The 24,355-nt window shown below is 38.5% G+C and overlaps 1 protein-coding gene across 1 annotated transcript; it reads right to left on the reverse strand.

The window, feature by feature from the left end:
- Positions 1-2,396: 2,396 nt before the first annotated feature.
- Positions 2,397-24,323, reverse strand: ATG3 (autophagy related 3). The gene is made up of 12 exons (XM_040054819.2): positions 24,173-24,323; positions 21,445-21,486; positions 18,213-18,262; positions 17,009-17,079; positions 15,191-15,298; positions 13,547-13,596; positions 11,554-11,635; positions 11,023-11,057; positions 10,134-10,289; positions 9,382-9,509; positions 4,321-4,389; positions 2,397-2,674 (listed from the first exon to the last, which is right to left on the reverse strand). Exons 1-12 carry the CDS (start codon positions 24,242-24,244, stop codon positions 2,593-2,595), a joined length of 945 nt encoding a protein of 314 aa, XP_039910753.1. The 5' UTR covers positions 24,245-24,323; the 3' UTR covers positions 2,397-2,592.
- Between the last annotated feature and the right edge of the window lie 32 nt (positions 24,324-24,355).

Genomic DNA, 24,355 nt, shown 5'->3' on the forward strand with positions numbered 1-24,355 from the left:
GTTTGTTAGCAAGCTGGTTAAACAAACTATTTTCCCACATCTAAAAATGCTGTCACAGAAGGACAAAGTTGAAATTGCCCTGTTTGTGTAACACTATTTCCATCCTGCATTACTTGCAGCTTAGGCTTTGATTAGACATTTAAAATACTAAATACAGAACTGCACTTCCCACAGTTACTGCTTTGATTTTTATCTTCCACATTTATTTTTTATTGGAAGCAAGTATTTACTGGTTTGTTTTGTTTTTTTACTATTATACTATTTTTACAGTTCATGTAAATGGAAGACTAGATATCTGAAGTTTTGAAGTTTGACAATAGGCTGGTCATTATTTTACATCTCTGTGAGGTTATTCCCTTTGTATCATAACTCATTCACTGTGTATAATCTTTACATTCAGTAGAATCAAAAATTCACTCACACCTTCACTGCATGCACCTGTAAACAAGAATGTACCCAAGGTCCAAAATCAAGCAAGCAAAGAACCACAAGAACTGTAAGGTGTGTAGTAGGAAAGTGTGCAGAGCAGAACTTGTCAGAAGCTCTTCTGATGCAGGCACAAAATTCAGTTAATTAATAATCATGTAGGATTTGACAGAAGCTTTAACTGAAGTTACTATGTTTGTATGTTTATAGTAGTTCCTACAGCAGCAATCTTTGGTTCTATCAGGAATTTGAAACATTAATCCCAAAGGAAGAGGAGGATTGAGGTACAGTACAACTGCTGCAAGTGCACCCAGGTCAAATTTGCTTGCAGGTAAAGCCACTTTGATAAGCAGCCAAGCAGAGTCCCATGTCTTGGTCACCAAGGATTGGCTTCTGTGACACCAGACAGCACAGGGCTAAAAATACCATAAGGCATTTAATATCATGGTGATGATGGAAGCCATTGGCAAGTTCTCTTCAGTTCTGCTGTGCCTCTTTTTCTGTTAGGGTCAGAGAAAAAGGCCTTTTTTGGTTTATACATAAAAAAAAAAAACCTAAAAATCATGCCACTAGCTTTCATCAAAAGCCTGAAAAGGAAGAATGTGGTATTTTATAACTTAACTTACTGGAAATTTATGAAAGTAAGTCACCTTCTTAAAGGAGGAGAACAGATACCTTTTAGGGAGAACGATGTTTCAAAAGATTCTGATGCATCAAAGGAAAAATATATACATCACTACTGGTTATTTTAAGTCATACTCCCTCTCTTTGCCCTGCTCCAAACCCCCCTATATATTGGGTGGAGGACAGCTGTTTCCTCTGTTACCAGAAAGCCCAAAACATCTTTGAGATTAGACTCATAGGCAAATTCCTATGGCATGACTCAGTGGGTGTGGTCAAGTTTTTGACAGGTTCCAGCCAGCATTACTCTTCAATTGCATAGAAATTGCTTAAGATACTGTCTAAAAAAGGAAGTGAAGACAGATATCAAGAGGAAAGTCAATTTTAGCATAGAATACAGAACCTGATTATGTGTTTCCATGTAAGTAAGAGCATGGCACACAGGACAGCCAAACCAGGGACCAGCTGTGCCAGGACTGGGACCAATCTTCCTACCCAACAGTAAATTCAGCCCATTGCAGACACCCAACATCTGATTACTTTGAAAAATGAAAGATGGATGTTTGGGAGACAAAAGTGCTTTCCTGAAAGCCAGTTTAAGTGAATCTAATGACTATAAATATGTGCACAAATATATATATAGAGACATGATGGTCCTTTCCTACAATTTTCATTAATAAAAACCTTACATTTTACAGGGCAGAAAGTGGCTGCTAAAACCTGGATGCTTCTGCAATATCTGAATCCACAAACAACTCCATGTATGTTCATCCCAAGGAGGAAACCATCCTATTAGACTGGCAATTAGTGTAGCTGAGGCAGAGAAATCAAGATTGAACCTTGCTCTGCCACAGCAATCTTTTCCCTTTACCCTCAAGCTGTATTTCTGTCAATAAGACAGCTCTTTATTACAAGAAAGACTACATAATCAGTATTCCTCCTCTGTCTCCCTAAATATTCCATCTCTAGTCTTGCTCAAGTGTAAATCACCTTTCAAAGACTAGTTAGTTACAGTTACTTGTTTAAGCTGTAGTCAAACCTTCCTAACAAGACAATCAATCACTTATTTTTTTCATCTTTTAAAACCTTCCTCCAGCTAGAGAAAACATAACCATTCAGAGCTGAAAAAAACCCAAAAAGAACCCTCCACAAAGATCTCAAGTGAATTTAAATGGGAGGGAAAAAAATAAAAAATGAACATTTTTATGTATCAGCAACAAAGCCAAAACTATTAGGCTTCTACTACAAAAGTAGATTTCAGTTTCTAATATACACAAAAATAATCTCATGGAAGAAAATTAGAGGAGTTATGGAGAAAAAAAAAATCCCACCTCTTAGAGCAGCATCTGTACTGGAATGAAAGTGATTTATTTATATTACACACAGAGATTTTTATTAAAAAGGCTGGTAATGGAACATTTTATTTTAATGCATCAAGTTGATAAAAGATTAGTTACAGAAATTGTGTATAATGTTGTATAAGTCACATGGATGGGCTATTTAAAAAAAGATTTGATAATTAGAGGAACACATCTCTTATTTTAGTTACATCGTAAAGTGCCTTGTGTAGTCATACTCTATCGTTGGAATGACCGCCTGTACAAATTTCAAGAAAATAAGAAGGTACCTGAGTTTCTTATTAAGGAAAATGTACAATAGCTAGAAATCCTGCAAAACAAAGCAGAAGTCACATTCAATGGGCTGCTCAGCAGTATTACCTGCAAACAGGAAAATAACACCTAGCTACTTCAGAGCTAAGAGACTGGGAGATCAATATTACAGAATTCTGATAATGACATCCGATGCTTAACCAAAAATAGACCTTCCTGCTTTAAGTTAATGCAGGGAACCAGGAGCCATCTTCAATATATCTTGCAGACACCACAAAAACGTTACCAACCCCATTTACATTCTTAATATTTGTTAGTAACAAATGCCAATGTGAATTGTACCCAGCAAGGCTAATACCTAGCTACCTTCCTGTAGTTGCAGGTAAAGCAGGCTCCTCTGCTCAGTATTTCAGAGGCTCAGGGAAAGAAAACAGCTCCTATTCTGAGCCATCCTTTGAGAGAGCTCCTGCCTGTTCACAAGGAAAATTACAGAGATTAGCTTTACCAAGCTGAACAGTTTACCTTTGCAGAGAAGAGTTACGTTGTGTATATCACCTTCAAATGCATGTTGGGCCTGAATTTGCAGTCTGGAGCATATTGAATAATTACAATCTAAAATCTCTGTCTATGTGGGAAAGAGGTAGACAGGAAACTGAAAAAATAATATAAATCACTACTTTCAACTGACTATTAAGTTACATTGGTACTGGATGTAAGCAAACTCAACTGTTTTACATAACGGTCTCATGGACTATTTCTTCACAAACGGAAGATACATGAAAATGAGTAAAGAAATGTTAAAAATGCCCCCATTTGTTAAATGATTTAAAAAAAAAAAGGAAGCTATTTGCAACTACTGAGGACTAGGAGACTTGAACAACCGTGACGGACAAGTTATTTGCCAATTCAGATGCAGCTGCTTGTTGCAAAAATCGAGCAAGTCTCAACTCATGTAAATAAGAATTTTACTGATTCAGGACCTTTAGTTGCTCAGTAATTCCTGCTTATTTGCCTTACAACAGTAAAGAACACTATTTTGAAAGGACACACCTGCTTTTATCATGGAGTTTGCTCCAGTCAGAAAGTATACTATCAATTACTACAAAGCATAACTAAGATCACTCAACTTCCTGAAAGAAAATACTAATTGTAAGGTGTTTGATATTGATGTTCAGAGTGATTTAAGTGATTTTCACTGCTTCCTGTCAGCAATGTTGTTTTACCACATGCAGAATAGAAAATAGTGGGAACTCTACACCTTTCAGAAATTAATTTCAGATTAAAATATATAAAAGCTGCTCTGCTAAGCAGTGATTACACTCTGGATGGAGTCTGCGAACCTCCAGTCTCACCCTCCTACACTGCCATCTCTGTTTCATGCTCACAACTACCTCCTTCACCCTTACAAACAAGGGCTCAATCCTGTCCCTTTAAACCTACCTGCTTTCCCATTGCTCCTGCTGGGCACCACCTCATGTTCCCCCAAAAACTTAATGGAGTCTGCTTGCACAAAGGAGCTCATCCCAGAACTCCAGCAGGTGCTCTCCCAAGCAGCTGTTCACTGCTTTCACACACAGTTTTGTTTCAGCTTATGAACCCTGAGGTAACAGACCTTACACTGCAAGAGGTCTCCAAGAAACTGAGTAATAATGAAGAAGGATACATATGAACTCCAAGTTCTCCCCCACCTTCTGCAACAGTCTCGATGATTTTCTTCATGACTTCTGCATGCCTGAAAAACAGATCAGAAACAAAATATTTTAAAGAAGGGGCAACTCCCTCTTCATCAGCGAGAATAGGTTTTGTGCAAATTGAATAATTTTGGACCATTAGCTTCAGAAGCAGCAAGGAAATTTTCAGTTTACTGAGAAAGTAAAACAGCAACAGCAACTGAAAATTAACATTAAATGATGAATGTAACATTATTTAACAGCTCCTTACATTCCCAGAGAAAGCAAATAATGTATGCTACAATGTAGACTGAGTGCCATGAGAGTGAATGCATACTGCTTGACACCAGTGTAATTTTGATTGCTAAATGCCAATAAACTCCCCAGATAAGCCCCCAGAAGATAATATTGACCAGCAGCCGGCCACCAGAAGTTCCCAGATGCCCCCTGAAGATGATGTTTAGAGACTGCTGTAATCTTTCTAGCTGTCTCTGCTGAACTCAAACTTGTAAAGCTCGAAGAGATTTAAAACAGTAAAATAATTCGTAGTTTTCTAGGAAAGGCATATTAAATCAACCCTGCAGAAATTCAGAACTATTGCTTGAGGACTGGTTTAGGGATGGAAACTTTCTCTGGGTTCTATGGCAAACCAACAGTTTTTAAGCTAATTTCTTCTTTCTTGTAACTGTTATTGTAAAGCACTACAGGGAAGGATAAACAATTCCTCAGGTCACTGAGTTTTTACATTCTCAGTGACATCCCAAACCTACTATGAACCACACAATATTTGTGTACAATGCCAGTCCTGGGAATGCAACACAAAATTACAGAATAGCCAGTGCTGGAAGAGACTGGTCATCAGCTAGTCTAAAACCCTCCCTGCTCCACAAGCAGTCAACTGGAACAGATCACTCAGGACCTTGTCTGCTGTAGTTTGGAATATCCTTAATGACAAAGACTTCAAATCTTTTAATGACCAGTCACAATGTGGAAGTAATGTTCTTGCGTTCAAGGCAGTTCAATCCCATAAACTAAGCGATGAAGAACATATCAAATCAGAGAGGAGAACTACTATATGTTAAATTATATTTTATTTATGTACCTTTAACACAAACTCCCAGGTTGTATAGTTAATCTTACTTTTCTCTATACTTCAACCTTGTTTTAAATCGATGATTCTGTAAGCAATCTTCACCAGTGTCATAATACTGGGCTATGGGCATCCACCTACACAGCACTGCAGGTTAGTGAGCAGCAGCAGTTCAAAATGCCCATCCCAAACAAACAAAGTGCCAACTTTGAGAGCAAGGATGAGTGGGAAGCAGAGTTTACATAACTTTCTGACCATGCCTTGATACCAGCACGTCAATCCAAACAGCTGACCAGCAACTGGCATTTAGTAGTTACCTCCAAAGTTAAACATGCTGCCAGTGACTGCAAACAAGGAAGGAAGCTGTGGCAAAGTTACCAAGACACACTGTAAACAGGAACATGCAAGTCTGGGGAAATATTAAAGGTCAGCATTTGTCATTTACTGTTGGTCTTTGCAAGACAACTAACCCTCAGAGCTGATTCCAAATCTGGATCCCCACGATGCCCTGTGGAACACATGCCATTTCAGGTGCCAAGGCCAGCTGCTTCTCTGTAGGAACCTGGCCATTGCCAAAACCTAAGTTTTGACCTTATGCATAACTGTGGACTATTTTTTTTTTTTTACTGGCACAGAATACAGGTCACCATGCAGCCATCAGAAGCATTCTGGCTCAGCCTCATACATCTTAATGACATTAATGACATTTGTGCTTTTCCATTTTCCAAGAACTACTCAGGTATCTCAAGCTCTACAGTGGCCACAGAGTAATGGTCATCCTTGCAGTAACAATGGTCATTCATACAGTAACTCATGGAAAGCTCTGCAGGTGCTTTATAAACTTTGTAACGTTTGTTCCCTGTTTTCAGTCTCCTGTAAAAAAACTTGGAGGAATGAATATATAATATGTAAATACTACTTCCATTACAACGGAAAAAAATAACTTCTGAAGAAATGTAAGCTAAAATATCCTGCTATCTAGAAATGTTTCCCTGCAGATATTTAGAGTACAACAGAAGAAGTTCAGAAGCCTATCACTATTTATTCTGAAATGGAGAAAAATAGGTCCTTGGAATCAGTGCAAGTAATTACAATTTAATTGTAAATGCGTTGAGTAGTTAACTTGTTTGACAGTCCCTTCATAACACTTTTTCGTAACAGAAAAAGCTGAGAATCATGATTAAAGCAGTTTACAGCAATTAATGAGGAAGTTGACTATGTTCCTTCAAGTACCATAAAAACGCTGACAAGTCCTACAACTTAGAGAAGAGCTGTAAGATGAACAATTTTCACTAACTACTCAAAATAGAAGCCATCCCGAGCAGCTGACAGTGGCATCCGACCGCCGTTTCTTTCCTTTCTCTGACGCCCGACACGAGGATACCCACGTCACAAGAAAAATGTTTGGAATCATACAAATATCCTACATTGCACAATTTCTGTAACATGAGGAGAAGCAACAGCAGCAGACATAACTAAACGCTCATAGCTCCTACCTGAATTAAAAACAAAGCAACAGTTTGGCTCTTAGTTTTTATTCAGAAGCCCAGACCTTCTTAGCTGTTAGCCTTACCAATCTGAAAAAATTGAATAGCTCACCTTGGAGAGTAGGAAGACCTCCATTTTAGATTTGCTAGATTAGCCTCCTTCTTCACAGCCTCAGTGTTACTTTTTAAACTCTTTCCAGTGTTAAGCAGCTGCAGACCCATGACATCACTTTGTGAAAAGGGCTACAGTTTCTTCCACTTTTAAGACTAACAACAAACCTGTCTCACTTCACTATCAATCATCTCTTTCATGCTTAAAGCTGAAACAAGTCTCATGATGTAAACCATTCCTTCAAGAGTAAGTGTAAATTACATTACAATGGAAATAGCACTTCACTGGCTTCAGAGAGAGAAGTGAAAACATGACCACAGGGCTCTCACCTGGGAAGAGACTCAACCCAAATTCACAGATCAGCAGTGCACTGCAAACACCTCTGCAGAGCAGTAATTAAAATGAAGCAGATAACATTGCAGCTACAGCCCAGGATAAACCCCACAGTTCTACCCCAATGAGGGCTGTCACGCCCAAATCTCTCTGCATCTTTGTTCTGAGAGTGACCTCCAAATATGCATCAACAGGAGCTTCTTCCCAATTTACTAGCAAGGCTTCCAGCAAACACAAAGTAAATTAAATTTTGGCTTCAGGATTTTTTTTCCTCCTTTTCTCCTATTAATCATCTTCCCAATCTGTCAGTTAAGACCTCCTACATTCCACTCACTTGACACCCCTACCAAAACACTAGTTGCACAAAAAAGCTGCATCAATTTTTTTGTCTAAAATCCTTCAGACAGCAAACAGTAAGACTGTCAAAATCACTAACAGGTTGAGATTAAGCCTGGTATGTTCATACAAGGTGCAAGAACACCTGACTGCATCAAAACAAAGATCTACCTGGTTCTGCTTTCTGCCTTACAGTACATGCTCAGTAAAGAGGCTGGAACAAGCACCTCATAAATGCTCTGTCCAAATTTCCAGCAGTACGCTGGAAATTCCCCAGGGACTTTCTTATTCTGAACCCTTCTAGTAACAACATTTTTAATAACCTTGACAATTTTTTGTTAATTTCATTAACATACTATTGTTTAAATAAGTACTTAGTTTAGTTAGGTGGTGTGTGCAGAAATCAATCCTTTCTGGCTTTGAACATGCCAGCAGAGTAGCATTCAATGCCACCAGTTTCACTACTGGAAAACTTCAGTCCTGTTACTTTACCTCCTGTATCATTCATAGTGAAGGTCACTGATGTCACAACTCCCTGCTCAGCTTTTTGCAAATATTAAGGGTCACAGATTATACATCATTTCTTATGGGATAGAGCTTTATAACTCCTGTTATCCCAGACAAATCTCCGTATCTTTTCCGGTTTTAGTCTTCTTTCACCTCACAGACCACAGAACAGATGACGACAGCTGTACTGCAGTATTTACCATGTGGTGGTCCTACAGATTAACAGAGACCTTATGTTGTTTTCTGTTCTCTTCTTTATTATTTGCCTTACAGTTCTCCCAATTCTGCTTCTTGTATTACTCTCGAGCACCCAGACTAAAATTTTCATGTTAGTGCAGACTTAAACCTGACGATTTAAAGACCGAGAATAAACTTTACAAGTCAAAGGAAATTAAACTTAAATAGGCAATCTGATCTCTGATTTTTTTTCTTTTAAACATATTCAATCATATAAAGAGTATCTTTTCTTAAAAGATAAAAGCCCAAACTTGTATCTCCAGGAACTTCATAATGTCAAGAGGAATTACACTGTTTCAGCTACTGGCTCTGTATCACTAAGACATCTAAAAGGATGTTAGGGCCTACATCTAAGACAAGATGGCCCTTTCAAAGACCTTGAAAAAATATCTGTGCAGCAAGTCGAGCTACAGGCTCCCTATGTCTAGGGTGAGAAGTGTGGAAAATGGAACAGAAAATACCTAAAAAAACCAAGTGTGTTTTGCAGTTGTGCTCAACAAATATTTCGGTGTGACAATTACAGGATTTCTATCAGTGCAAAATTTAAAGGGGAGCAGGAGGTAGTTAAGATAAATTAAGAAACTGCTGTTTAATGTTCCAATAGCTTTTTCTGCTGCCAAAGTATACACTGTACTTCTACCCTCCCCAAAAAGTAGACAAAAGGATAAAACTTTATTTCACGGAGTTCTGCCATCTTCTGGAGTACATAGGGAAGCCAAGTTAAAAAAGCAAGTTGATCACAGAAGACTGCAAACTGCAGAACACACTTGCTGCAGTGAGCACTGACATGAACTCAGAGAATTGCTGATCCCTTCCTTTCATACTGCCTCAGAAGCTTAGAGACCACCACTGCAGCCAACTGTAAACCTGAACAAAATCCTTCACAAGAGCAGTGAAGTGGTAAAGTGCCTTGTTATCTGCAGGCTGTAGCAGCCCAGAAACAAAGACTTACCTGCATGGATGAACTGAGCACATGGGAGGAGGAGGAAGATGAGGATGGTTTTCAATGGTCACTGTTTTCTTGACATGATCTTGACTAATATCTTCATACATATGTTCTACTGTCAAAGGCTGCCGCTGCTACAGAGGAACGAGGAACACGAGAACAAAGGCATTACTAACAGAGAATCTTGCTCCTTTCTAACACCAGTAACAGATGATGCCCCCAGAATTACAGGCATCTAAAATATAAAAGTTCTGAAGGTACAATGAAAGAACTGAGCGTGTTAAAATCCATATGGTATAGAAACAGCACTGCACAGATTTTCCTTTGGATGGTGAAGTCAATGTATTTGACAACTAACTACGTTCCCACCTTGGTATTTGAGCCCTACCCATCTTTAACTCAAGAGACCTAGTGATTAAAGGGAAGAACTATTTATATTCCTTTCCTTATGAAGGTGATGAAAACACATACCTGCTTTACTTGACTGAGTTTACTGGGGTAATTACCAGTTCTACAGCACCAACAAATATGCCAGTGGCTTCCTTCAAAATGTGCTCAGTTATCATGTGCAGCTTTCAGTGAAATTGCTCCAAGTACAATACAATAATAGTCCTGCCTACAAGCCTGTATTACTTAACAGTTTCCTCACCAATTTTTCCTTTAAATTTCTATTGTGAATAAGCAACAAAATAACCTAATTGACACAGTGAGCCTAATTTTACAGAAGGAGGGAAAAAAAAAAACCAACATAGATATACCTCATCATATCCAAATAACCAGAGCCTTGGAGTTTGGTAATATTTGTCATAAGTGATGTAGAGGTCATAGGTTCTAGTCTGTAGAATAGCATCTTCCCCTCCAACATCAACTTTAGTTTTGTTAGCTTCTACAATCTGTCTTGTGTCAAGAGTTGCCTGGTTCAAGGTAAAAATAACAAGATTAGTACAGTTTTGCTTGAGTTCCCTCCTTTCTCATCCTAAGTAGTTGCGTAAAACTGTAACACCTTTAATAAGCGGGCACAAAACCCCCCAAAAACATATAGTTTGTTTTTATTTCTAAATTAGGAGTATCAGTTTCTCCCCCAACAAATATTTTTTGGTTCTATTTTTGGTGTGTTTTTTTTACTTTTCAAAAAGGTCCCATTTCTTAAGGAAATAGGTAGCTATAGTGGTACACCCCTTATCTTCTTTCACAAGTAACAGACAATTGCAATGAAATTCAGAAGGCAAAGGTCTCAGTTTGTGCAGGCTCATGAAGACCTTGGCATAGTACCACAAATAATGGTATTCTATTTTCTCTCATAGAAGTCTGATGGACTGTTGTGATCTACTGAACCTACAGGCCACTCATCCTCCCTGTGTAAGCCCCAAGAACCACCACTGCATTTTTTAACTTCTCATGAATACAGCGCTGTGTGTACAAGCACAAAAAGGATTAGCAAAACCAAGGAAATTTTCTGTGGGCAAGATCTTTGAGGACCCAAGGGGTTCAAGTTAGTGCAGTAGATTGGCAGGAGACAAATCCATAGGAATCCAAGCTCAGTAACCCTACTACTCATAAGCTTGTTATTGCAGCCATTTGTTATCATTATTTTTCCTTTGCTCGTGCTTATATTGTAACAGGCAAGATAGAGAACTGTTCACTCACATCATCTGTCTCCAATAGCCCACTTTCTTCATACTCTGAAAAGAAGACCCATAAAATTCTGTGTTCAGCTTGTAGCCAGTCATTATATTTGTCATTCATCAACAACTACTTTAAAAAAATCCACACGTATCTAAAGTTTTATTCCGGTAAACTTCCCAATCCCCAAACCAGACTATCCATTTTTAAATACAAATTTGACCAAGACTACAGTAAGTAGGTGAGGAGCAACACTTCAGTGATTTGATATAGGCACATTGAGTTTAAGTGTAGGTACAAAGCTGGAAGGAAGCTGTGCTAAATCCCTAATTTATACTTTCTTAGATCTGTTCTGCTACACAGTTTTCCAACCAGGTTTTGGCACACAAGTTAAAGCAAACATGCATCAATAAAGCCGTACAAAAGATGCTAAAGAGCACAGGCCTACTGAAAATTTTCAGCATGAATTCCTTGCAAAGAATGAGCGGTGTTTTAGTGTACTGCTTTAGTTAAAGACCTGAAATAAAATATGTCCCACCCAATTTAAGGGAATACCTTCCATGTCTGCAGCTTCTCCTTCATCTTCCTCATCATCATCTTCACAAGATGCTGAACACTCTGGTATTTTTATATTATCCTTTGGAAGTTAAATTGAAAATACTGCTTTAATGACTGTTACATCTACATAGCCTAACAGGCCCAAAAAATTTAAGGTGTTAAGTCCAGTCAACACATTCAGTGATGTAGAAAGATAATTTCTGAAATATTAAGGAGGACTACACTGAACTCAAATATTTGCTTAATAACTCATCATAGCTTCAAATTCCTAGTATGACTTAAAAAAAAAGCATTTAAAAAGCTGTCTTTTAACTTTGCAATCCGGAATTATTTAATTCCTAAAAGAAAAGCTACCACGGTGTTAAACAATGAAAAGATCCACCTATCTCAAACGAAAGGCAATGAACAAACAGCTAAGAGCAAACACGTAGGTTAAGACTTTTTAAAGTCTAACACACAGCCAACTGCGCATCAGCTATAAAATATCTAAAGGAAGGGACTCGTAAGGATGATTGAATCCAACCCCCTCCTCTTTGTGAGACTACATAAAACTCTATCTATATGACTAAAAGTGTCACCCAGTTTCACATACTATGAACCCCGTCCAGTTCCATAATTGCTTTATAACACAAGAGTCACAAAAGGTATCACATTTTGATATAATTCTGCAAGGAAACACAGTCCAACAGAAACAAATACAGCACAAGCCCACAGCTGACTTTTGGGCCTTGCACGGCATTAGAATCCAATGGACAACTCCAATGAAATTCAGAAAGTAAACTCTCAATTCACAGAGATTTCATAAAGATTTTAGGAGAATATCCAAATAACTACTACAGTTAGAGGCTCCTCTGAGCATCAGGCGGCTGCCTTTTCATTTAAAAAACCCAAACCACCGAAATCAGTAAGAAACTAAGTTACAAAGTTCATTGTCAAACAGAACATCAGCAGGAAAGAGCTATCCTCCTGGACTGGACCTGCAAGCAAGCAAGTTTTCTACATACAATAGAAATGAAATCCAATGCAAAACACACAACAGCAGTTATAAATCACTGTAACATTGTGCAAGTGTTGCGTTTTGCAGAAAAAGGGATCAGCTTTAGTTATTCCTTGAGTATTTATTTCATCCTCAGGTTACTGACTTATAAAAAAGCAGTATTTTGACTCTATTCAGCAGTCATTTGGAATATCTACACTTCAGAGTTCATCAAATCAATAGCATTTTGAGCTGCTTATAATTATGCAATAGCATGGGGCAGCCCATTTTCTTTCTCCCTAATTTTTAGAATCCAAAGCTTGGGTGGTTTAAACTCTCACAGCACACAGCCAGAACTCCCCTTACAAACTCATCTTTACAAGCATTTTGTGTCCCTGTGACTTTTTCCATGTTTCTTTAACATGTTAGCCAATGCATTTGCATTTGCAAGTACTTCCTGAGGACTTAAGTTTCAGGTTTTTCTCCTACTGAAGTGACTTTGTGGAAACATGCAGAAACCGAGGATTTCATAACACATATACATTTAAACAGGTAAAGTTCTTCTAAACTGAAGGGCATAAACCTGTCAAAGTGGACCAATGTGTTGAAAGTCTGCTTGCTGTAGTTGAAGATCACAAAGAAATACTTCACATTCCCACATTACTTTCCCATGTAAAAATTTCTTTACACTGGATTTCCAAACACTAATGTCTTGGAACACAAATGCGTGGCATGAGTATAACCAGAATTTCATTTTCAGTTTGTAGAAGCCTGGCACAGGGCCACACTGGCTAAAGGCATTTCAAAAAGACAAATGCCACTATAAACACAGCAATAAGGAGATGCTCATGCTTAGACTAATACCACAGGCTCTGAGGGTCAATGCACATCTGCAAAATAATTAGTGACCAAGTATAATTTAATCTTTCACAGGGAGTATTAGATTGCCACTGGAAAAACTACTATTACCTTCAGGTCTGTAATAAAGCAACAGAAAAATTTAGAAATAAATACCTTACTGTCTAGTGTGATCTCCTTAACTGCTTCTGTTGCGCCCACTATACCTGTAAATTGAACAAGAAGTTTGTGTTAAAAAAGCTTGGTTCTTGGTTAGAGAATAGCATAGAAAGAGTTTGCAAGGATTTCAGAAAGCAGTGTCTCATCCTTCCACGTCACATCTCACAATAACCTTGACATGTGAGAGGCTGTTCATTTGGTATTGCTAACATGCTTCGTGCTGGACATCCCTGAGCAAACCAGATGAGTAACACAGGACACCATAGCACAGACTGCCATGTCTTAGAAAGTCTGTGATGGAACTCTGGACTTCTATTTTAAGGTATGTTTGCATAAAAGTGAGTTCAGGACAGGCACTCACATCACAATAATGAAACTATTTCAGGAAAAAAGGCTGGCATTTATGAATATTTCTGTGCTTCCTGAAAGCAATGACAGAGCAAAATGTAGCAGAGCACTCAATGCTTTTAGCTGAGGTGATGTGGGGGTATAAAACCACCCCAAATCATAGCAGGGTCCACTCCTGAGTTCCTCCCCATTAGCCTTCTAGTTTTACTGCAGTTCTTACACACAGTACCTTTTGGGATATGTGCCAAGATTCTGCTTTGACAGAGTACATTTATCTGATTAACTCTTCTTCTGGAAACAGATTTTATCTCATCTGACAGCACTTAGAGACCTGGCAAGGTTTAGTTAGGGTGTTACAGCTGTGCTGTACTCTATGGTGCCCAAGCCAGTCAACTCTAAAAGGAAAAACCTGGCAGAGGAGTCCATTCACAGCAGGGATGGATACTGCACACTTAATTCAAGGATATGACAAAGTATTCCAAATTATTTCTTTGGTGTGGGGGCATTCGATTATGAACGATGATGCTTCTAAGAATTGCCAATGATGAAAAATGTATGTCCACGGAAAAAAAGGCATCACCTCAAACTTTTTTTCTTCTCACCCTGGCAAACTATTAAGAAAACTTTCTCCACATTACAGCAAAAAAAAAAAAAAAAAAAAAAAATTACACCAAAGAAAATAAAAACTGAGAGGAGTACTTTTGGAGAAAACATCATTGAATGACAGAATTGTATAAACATGTGACAGAACATCAAGAAACAGATTTAAACTAATATAGTTGCCAACTAGAAGAAAACAGAAGCATTTATAAGACACTGTGCTAGAAAAGCCAGTGAGATAGATTCATATAATCAATATTTTTTAGACTTCTTTATAAACACAAGCTCATTTACGGGCTGATTGTAAAAAAGGATCATCTCCCACACTCATGTCTGTACTTAACATCTTCTTTCATTTTAGTACAGCATCCACAATTTAAACTAACATCCTCTTCACAGGATTTCCTGTGAAGCTGAGACACAGCTCATATTTTAAAATAATTTCCTAGAACTTTAGTAAGAGAATACTGAAATAATTACCATCACCTCTGAGAAGGGGCCTGTTTCAAGCATATACAGCCACACAGTTAAACATCACGTACCAATCAGGTGGGTAGCTGATAACGTAACTTATTTCCTCCAGACTACATATTGGTACACAGACATATGTAGCTAAGAAAGATTTTACTTTCTAAGAGAGGAAACTGAAAATCAGACTACCAAATGCAAAGCATGAAGCAAGACCTTGAATACCTGCATTGTGAAAAGTGTCTACCCATCCCCCATCACCATCATCTTCTTCTATAATTGCCTCCTGCTCGTCTGAGTACTCCATCTGCTTGCACCTTTTATAGCACGGCACTACAAGAAATGGCAAAAGAAAAAGAACGCATTCAGTCATGTTCATACAAAACCAGACTGAAGAATGATATTGTCCTACAAGGTCCTCTAAAATGGGGCAATCTTTCATATACCCCTATGTAAGGAACCCTAAGGCTGTATTTCAAATGCAAAAGTATGAACTCACAAAAATGTGTTGATGTGCTGTATTTATTCATGTAAAATACAATGATTGCTGTAGCCTTAGAAACTCGTCTTTCTGTTAAGTATTAGAGTAGTTTCATTTAATCTCTTAAGGATTAGTAAAGAATTAATTTCTCATTTGCTAACAACTGGAGAGAACTTTTAAGTTTTCTTCACATTGGTAAAAACCTATGGACTACTTTGCTTGGATTTTCATCAGTTTTCCAAAGTCATTTGGCTTTAGAATTCTGCTAAAAGTTTGCATCAGCTATTTATGTAACACATTAGGTATGTTTAATTATAATTTAACATCTAGACATTTAAAAGGTCAGAATTCATGTGATATTAAGAATAATTTCGGTCATATGCATTATAGAGCCAGTCAAATAGAGATTTAGATAATATTTTAAGAAAATAGTTCAAGAAAGCCTGAATATCTGATTCAGGTAAAGCAGGCATTTTCCAGTAGCAGAAGGACTACATAGAAAATGCTCCTTCCTTTTCTATTAATGTGAAGAAAAACAAATCTACTGCATGATGTGCAGCATTTGAAAACTGCTCATTAACCTTTCAGAAAGGGATGAAAGGGGTGTGAAAGTCGAAGTGAAGTCATCCAAAGGCTTCCAAAATGAGGTCTGTAGGATGGCTCCCAGTCTCAACTACAGCCCCCGACTTTCACTCGGGTGGGAGGCCAATGTGACACCAGCAGCAGGAAACACATTATTTTGGAATGTGATCAAGAAGGATCAGAGCAATGAAGAATCTCAGTAGTGGCAGGAAAAGAAACAAAGCAGATCAGCTAGCTGGCCATCAAACCATGAGCCCCACCTCAGGAAAATGTCCAATGCTACTGCAGTGATTTTCACATCATAGTGCACTGCAAGACTCCAAAAGCCAGCTAGGAAAATACAAGCATATAATACAACCCTCTGCAGGCAAAAATCTCTTTGGGTTTTCTTAGTGCTAATGCTTCATCTAATAGCTTTGACACATTATGATACAAGATCTTTGGGATTTCCCCATAGTTGTGCCAAAACGTTATCCTTCTTATCCATTAAAAAGGTAGTCACCACATGTATTATATAAATACAACTGTGAAGTTGATATAAAATTAATTCAAGATTGTATTTATAGGATTCTGATTGACAAGGATATTGACATTAACTACATACTTGAGTTAGAAGTATCAGTGTCACTATGAAAAATATTTTGAGAACTCTTCAATAGCCTGAATTTTCCAAAGGAAAGAAGAAAATAAACATATTTTGGTTTTAGACACTGAACATGAGTTGAAGCAAAGAGATTAATAATGTTTAAAGTTCATTTATACAAGGCAAGCTTTATGTCTTTGTATAAAGCTCTACTATAAAGTGGTCTAAGAAAAAGAATTTAGAAGTGCAGGAAAAAATTCTTTAATATTGCAAAGCCAGAGCATCTGAAGTGTGAACTATTTGCTTCCCCTATCAATACAGACAATCGGTAGAGCTGACAGCGCAATCAACCGTGCTGTCAATTCTAAGAACACTTATATTTAAATTTCAGCCTTACCATTTTTAGTTACCAAAAACTGTTTGTCTGTTGGCAGATAAGCTTTGACTTTTAGTTCTTCTCCTGAAGCCCTGCAAAATGAAGTGCACCATTTGAGAATTTGATGACTTGCAAACAAAAGAACCCTTCTATTTTCAGGCTGTGTCAGGAACATTTCATATAATCCTGTCGGCCTATCCTCAGAATTGGTTTGCTATGACTTTACTCTTCCCTACATAGATTTGATATGGTTTAGAAATCTTGGCCACCCCTAACTGTTCTGAGATCAAAACTATTTTATGCCTCAAAAACTACTTTCACCTTGAGATGGCCAAGCAAAGCCGGCTTGACAGAATAATCTATTCTATATAAAATCTTCTAGGATCAGCAACAACAAAGTAGCAAATGTCTGAAGAAAGCAACTTCAGAAAAGCAATGGACCTCTATAAATACAAAATCTGTCCATAGTCACTAGTGCTTAAGTACTCTTAATTTCACATTACCCAAGCATTTGCCTTCACCTTTAGTGGTTTTTGGTTCGAAATAAAAGTAACATTCTGAACAACCCATTCCAAACTGCTGCCAGACTCAACATCATTTTTTCTCTGAAGGAGGTGGCAAAGGGGCAGCGAAACAATGATTCAAACATAATCATTTTTCCTAATGATATCAACTACATAGATGATGCTCATTTAGGAGCAGATTAGATTAATAATGCAAGACACCAGTAAAACATAAGGAAGCACCTTATTTGCACCCTCTACTGTACATGAAACAGAAGGGATTTCACAAGGGCAATCACTGCACAAAGTGAACTGCTAACTTGAATACATTTATTTACAAATGCTTGTCAAAATACACCATTTACAACTACTGCCTAGCAATTCCAGTTGCTCATGGCCTTTGCTTTTTCAATCACCAAGACAAACCCGGGGAAACATGCTGCTACTGCAGCTAAGAGCTAAAAGCATTCATAGTATGTAACAGATTATTTCCCCTAAAACCTTAGAAAAACAAAAAATCCCCGAGCAAATCCTCACCCCAGCTACTGCTATACAGCGATTAGTAAGCCCTGCCTGACTTAAATATAGAGCCATCATAAAAGTTTTACTGGAAAAGTCCACTTACTGCTCTGAAATGAGACAACTGTGTGGCTAAATCAATGGAAACACAGCAAAGCACAGGTAGGAATGCTAACTTCTACAATTCTTTCAAGTTTACTTACCATTGCCAAGTAGGACAGTGGTGAACTAAGTGATCTCCAGCTGCAACAAACTGTTAAGGCAGGAGAAAAATTACTGTTAAATATGGCCCAGAGAAACAATATCCAATTTTTTCTCAGCATTAGTATTTCAGTTCCACATTCCTTTGATCGATTAACTGTGTAATTAACACGTTTCAATCAGCTTGATGCTCTATTCTAACCCCATTTCTCAGCTAACCACAAAAATGCAAAGACTAAATCAACTTCACCTGAAATGCTTACTAAGCACCATGACAAATTCAGCATTTCAAAAGCTGCCATACTACCTGCTGGTCTAGTAAAACTCAAAAAAGACCTAGTAAGACTGTTTACTTCGTAATAAAGAAATTATTTTTATTTGCCACTATTCAAACTTTTATAAATACAACAAAGAGCTTAATGTAAAAATGTTTCGTTCTCTTTCCTTGTCCCAAACAATTTTACAGTAAGAAAAACGAGACCATCAATCCACTGAATCAGTGAGAAATGCAACAAAGAAACAAACAGCACAGATTTTATATAATGACCATCACCAATAGTTGATCACTGATGTTAACTAAAAATCCATCAGCACTTAATAGTACACTAAAATTCTTACAGGTAACTTTATTCTGAAGAAATATTTTTAAAAAAATTTCACTCTGCTTGTTCTTAGTATCAAAGATGAAGCCTTTTATAAAATTACATTACTATTTCAAAGTGATCCTGGTCAAGTTAAACTTTGTCAGCAATGTCATGCTACACTTGTGTACAAACCCAAAATTCACGCAGCAAAGTCTAACCCTCTGGGCTTGTTTTTTTTTGAGGAATTGAGGAAGGCAAGCCCGCACTCCAGTGATTTCTGTGGGCTTTGCAGCAGTCCCTTTGGAATATGAGGTACACAGCTATTGCTACAGGTGCTTTCTTGTCTCCAAGTGCCAGTTCATAGGAGCACCCTCCCCAGCTGCCCAGAAGCTGCTGCAGTGTGACATAAGAGGCTTGCAGCGGGTCACAGCCATTTCCTTACGGCGTGCTCTGAAGGGAGGCGGATCAGCGCGGCAGGAAACACCACAGTGCGTGCTGCACACGGATTAACGGGCTTAATCTCGGCAAAGTGCTTCCCTTTCACCTATTTTCAACAGAGGCCTCTAGCAAAACTGAATCCTTTAAAAACAAACCCAGCAAACTCTCCCAATACACAGGGAGAGTATAAAATTCATTCTCTCTCACATAGTAGACATACGTGAAACTCCAGAATTATTTGAAATTCTCTGTTCAAGGAACTGGAACTCTGTTTGTGACAGCAATGTTGAAATATATTACTAAAGATGAAAAAACAGTGTAGTCTGTGGGTCTAACAAATACATAGCCCTAAAACAGCATTTGAAATTTTATCTACTTTTTTTTTCACTTTAGGCAGCAAAATTATCTAGCTGGTTTCACTTTCTGTTTCTCAAGCACTGATGCCACCTCATATATGAATCAGTACTGGAAAGTGGAAGGAGATCAATTTTAGGACATCTTATTTCTATCCTGAAGGGAACGATTTTAACAATTTCCCTGTATTTACATGCATAATTAAGACAAATGTCATCTTTTGGAGGTATTAACGAGTAAAAACTCATGACAGGCAAGAATTTTTTGAAATTAAGTACACAGATAAGTGAGAAGAGGGAGTAGGTGTTGAGTTTGATTAATGAGTCATCTTTAGTCTTAATTTATTCATCCTCAGATGCAAGTCACAGGAACCCCACAAAAAAATTATACACCACTTAGTGTCTCAGACTAAAATACATCTTAAATTACCCAAGAAATCCAAACTCATTCGAAGAAAACATCCTAGTGTCATTATTCTTCTTGAGCAACCATTCTTATATAAAGACTGTCAAAGGGACAATCAGCAGATCCATGCTCCAGCTTCATCTAAATTTACCAAAAATTGAATCTTGCTGTATAACTGGTTCCTTTGACTACTGTTTTGAAGGACCCAATTTATTCATCCCAGCAGCATCTAACTTGACACAGAGAACACAGACTACTCACATTCCTAGTGGTGTTTAAATGCTTCAAACTGTTTAACGTAATACAGCATGGTTCTTGCTAGGTTCAACAGAAGGTGCCTTTTCTTACAGTACTACTGCAAATTCCTCTCCCATAAATCACAAAGGGATTAGGTATTGGTAGAACATTTGTCTAGACTTTCTCTGTTATTCTAGTTTACGTACAATAAGGATCACGTATTATTGTTTAACATAGATGAATATTTATACACACACATACATATGGTTATCAGAACAGGACACCATGTTGCTAAGCCTGTTTGTCTGAGTGGTACTTCTGTGTCAAAGGGAGAGAATGACTGCTTGCTTGCCAGGCAACACAGCAGAAAAATGCAGGCACCAATATTAGGAAAAATACTTCTGTCCACATTATCTACCTGCATCAGTCATCATTTGTTCCATTTTTTTCTCCATCTCCACGGTTTTTTATTGTTTCATTTTTCTTTCAGTCTACCTAACAGTCTTGACACTGTTTTATTAGACCTCTGTAAAGACAAAGTATTTGCAGATCAGTAGCACTTTAATATGAGAAAAAGTATAACAGGAAAATCAAAACAGCTCAACACTAAGAATACTAAGTTAGTATTCTTACTGTTCCAGGAAAAAAAAAAAAAATCCTGTTTGTTGCTCTTTGCACTGGAGTTCCTAAAAAAACCCACAACTGCTTGGCACCAATCCAAAATATAGCCAGCCTAAAGCAGCCTATAGAGAAGAAGAGGGAGAAATAATAATCCTTGGATACATGGTGTGGACAAATATACATAATGATCTTCAGAGAGCCTTGGAAGGAACCAAAGCAGGTAAGCAAGGACTGTTCCAAAGATAAAAGCTCCCCTTCTAGTTCCTCAGAGGAAAGACTTCAAAAATCAATACATTCCTGCTTGAGTCCTGAACTCCCATGACAAATGGAGCTGTTGATCAAGCTTCTTTACAATCCTTTGACAGCATAATAGAGCAAAGAAGCATCCCACAATCAGATGCCTAATGCCACCTCAAGAGAAATTATGTTGACCTATTTCATCTGTAGAGTAAAAAACACCTCTTAGAAAATTCACCGTGGAAATTGTCTCAAGAAGCAGTAATTGGCAAAGATACGATCTGTTTAACATGGTTGTTTTGCATTAAAAATAATGCATCATTACTTTCAAAATAAATTTAAGTTTCTAAACACTTACTTCTTCAGGTGTAATTACTCCAGTTTCTTTAAACTTGGACTCCTGCAAGAAAAAAAGTTTAGAATTTTGAGAACTGCTGACAAATCAATGCACTCCACTTTACTGGAAACACAAACATCTTCTCTAGTTTTGTTTTGCAACTCATTCTGTCCACAGGTCCAAGAATCAGCCCAGAGGGAACCTCTGCCACAATTAACAGGCATCTTACATTAGAAAATAAAGAAGTAAGGTTCTCCAAAATTACTTGTTGCAAAATATGAGGTATTATGAAAAATGATCACTTATACAAATAATTTTTTTTGCTACTGCCAATTAGAGGAATAATGAAGAAAGTGATGACTGGCACTCAATATTACATTTCCCAGCAAGAAACAGAAAATCAGTTGGAATCAGTGATTCTAACCATCCAGAGTTCTAAGCACTGAACAGCACTGCAATGCATCAATATGAGGTTTTGCAGTTAAGAAGTCATGAATGAAAGACAAAACCAACTCTCCTCTGGGGTAGAAAAAGTTAAATACAAAGTCTTAGTAACACACAGTCTTTTAATGCCCATTTCTCTGCCTTCCTCATGCACCCCACAGAAACAGCTTCAGTTTTTGCATATTGTCCTGGGGAGATTTGTGGATGAAAGAATAGATGGCAAGCAGAGACCAGATTTATTCTGCATGGAGAAATGAAGTATTTTGGCATTAAAGACAACATTTATGAAGTTTAAGAATAACACGTCTTGTATAATATTCAAATCTAGACTAAGTGTATTATGTTTTGATTTCTGGTTGCTTGTTTCTTCAGAAAAGCCCCAAGTACCAAGGTATCCTACTGTCCCCCAACATTAAAGCTATCCAAAACCAGCTTTTGAAAGGGAATACAATTTCAACCACGGCATAGCTGACTCCTTGCCCTAAGGAACCTATTTTTTTTTCCCTACCAAGACTAAAAACATCAACTAAAAATGTCTTGCTTCCAGCCACAACTTCACCATATCCAATCAGTTGGAAAGCACTGAAGAGAAGAAGACCCAGCTAAACTCAGTTATTCTTGTTCCTTCCCCCAATATGTGCTATCATCTGTGCTACCGAAAATGAAAGGAACACACTGGTTTGATATGCTACTGATTACTGCCTTTCTGCCCCAGCTCTAAGTAAGATACAGTTAAGAATAAGATAAAGGCAGGGAAAACAGCAGCTGTACAAACATTGTAACATCATTATATGCTAGATGACTGAAATCAAGGTAATTTAAATTGCTACAAAACTCAGAATCCTCAGTAACACATTGTGCAACATCACAGTGGAGACAACTTTCTGCTTCCCCTCAAAATGAACCAGTAGGGAACATGCACAAACTCGTGTCTCTGGAATTACGGAAAGAAAACATGTAAAATATCCATCCTCTGTTCCCTAAGGGTAAATAGTTCATTTTTCCAAGTAAATTCTTTGATTGTGAGAGACAGAGGTCTAGTTTTTTTTCAAAAGTTACCAAGGTAGAGTATTTATTTCCCCCTTGTAAAGGGAACATATACACGTAATATCAACACCTTCTGTTTCTGGAAGGTTCTACTCCTGCCTCCTCCCACTAATCCATCTGAACACCTGAATTTGTCTACTATTACACCAGCTGTAGAACAATAACTGTTCTATCCCAAACAATTGACTTCACCTTCCCATGCCACAACTTCACTGCAACCCATACATTTCACATGGGTGGGCAACTCTAGAGAAGTCCACTAGCCATACAAGAGCATCCCACAAACCACAGAGGAACAAATCCAATTAATCATTGACTGTCACTGCTATCTTTCCAGAGATGTACGCTGCAGGGTGCAAAGCACATAAAAGGTCAAACCACAAAGCCACAGGCAGAAAGGCTGCTGTCATAAACAAGTGTTTTTTTGAAAGCATGCAGAAGTAACAAAATCAGTACTGAAAAAACTTCTGCCAAGTTAAGCACTCGTTGGAGTGCACACAAAGTTGGAGGTTACATAAAAAATTGTTTGCAAGTAAGAGTCAGAGAATGGGATGTAGTCTAACAACTGCAGAACACCATCATTTGTTTCTACCTAAATATGCAGTAATAGGAATTATAACAGATGTGTTACCTACCTTTATAGTGACCCAATGTCTCATTTCTGCTATTCTCAGCTATTTTGGTGCACAGAGGCTTGTGTTAACACTGCAATTCTGACACAGGAGTAAGCTCTGCTATATAAAACATGCTCATATAACGAAGGTGTGGCTAAGTTTGTTGTTTTGTTACTTATGTCAGCTGAAAAAGTTTTGCCCTTTACCCAAAATAACCACTGCAACACAATTCCTGAGACCAGGCTCAAGCCTGTCTGATTTCAACTTTCGCATTTCAATTCCTGGACGCACAAGCAAGTAAAAGTTTCGTGACTTTAACAAAAAACGGCAACAACATTTAAGTCATTCTTTGAGAAGCAGGAGCAGCAACACCTGTTCTTCCAAAGTCCCGCCCCTCCCAGCGGGATGCGAACGCCAGCTGGGGTTCCCCCCATCCCCTCCGGCCCGGCGCGGGCTGAGGGCCGATGGCTGTGCCCGGCACGCCCAGCACCGCGCCCTTCGAGACCCGCAGCCACGCAGCTCCTCGGGCCCGGCCGACAAGGGCACCGACAGCTCCCGGGGCTCGGGCAGGGAAGCGCGCCTGAAGGCGAAGGCGGCCATAGGCGTCCCTCCTCCCCATCCCGGCTCCCGCGCAGCACCGGCACCTTGAGCACGGGCGTGAGGTACTCGGCCACCTCCAGGGCCTTCCCCTTCACCGTGTTGATGACGTTCTGCATCGCGGCGGACGGGCGGACAGACGGACAGCGGCCGCCCCCCGCCCTCGGCACGGCGCTCCCGCGGCCGCCCCGCCGCCCACGTGACCCGCCCCTCGCGTTCCTCCCGCCCCC

Source organism: Hirundo rustica, chromosome 2 (assembly GCF_015227805.2).
Source record: "Hirundo rustica isolate bHirRus1 chromosome 2, bHirRus1.pri.v3, whole genome shotgun sequence".
NCBI lineage: Eukaryota > Metazoa > Chordata > Aves > Passeriformes > Hirundinidae > Hirundo > Hirundo rustica.

What these genes read in the sequence shown, in the direction of transcription:
- ATG3 (XM_040054819.2), bottom strand. Translation starts at nt 24,244, where the DNA reads ATGCAGAACGTCATCAACACGGTGAAGGGGAAGGCCCTGGAGGTGGCC. An exon ending in ACCTCACGCCCGTGCTCAAG is followed by an intron (nt 21,487 to 24,172) that starts GTGCCGGTGCTG and finishes TTTTTCTTGCAG; the next exon opens with GAGTCCAAGTTTAAAGAAAC. An exon ending in TGCTCAGTTCATCCATGCAG is followed by an intron (nt 4,390 to 9,381) that starts GTAAGTCTTTGT and finishes TCTGTTTTTCAG; the next exon opens with GCATGCAGAAGTCATGAAGA.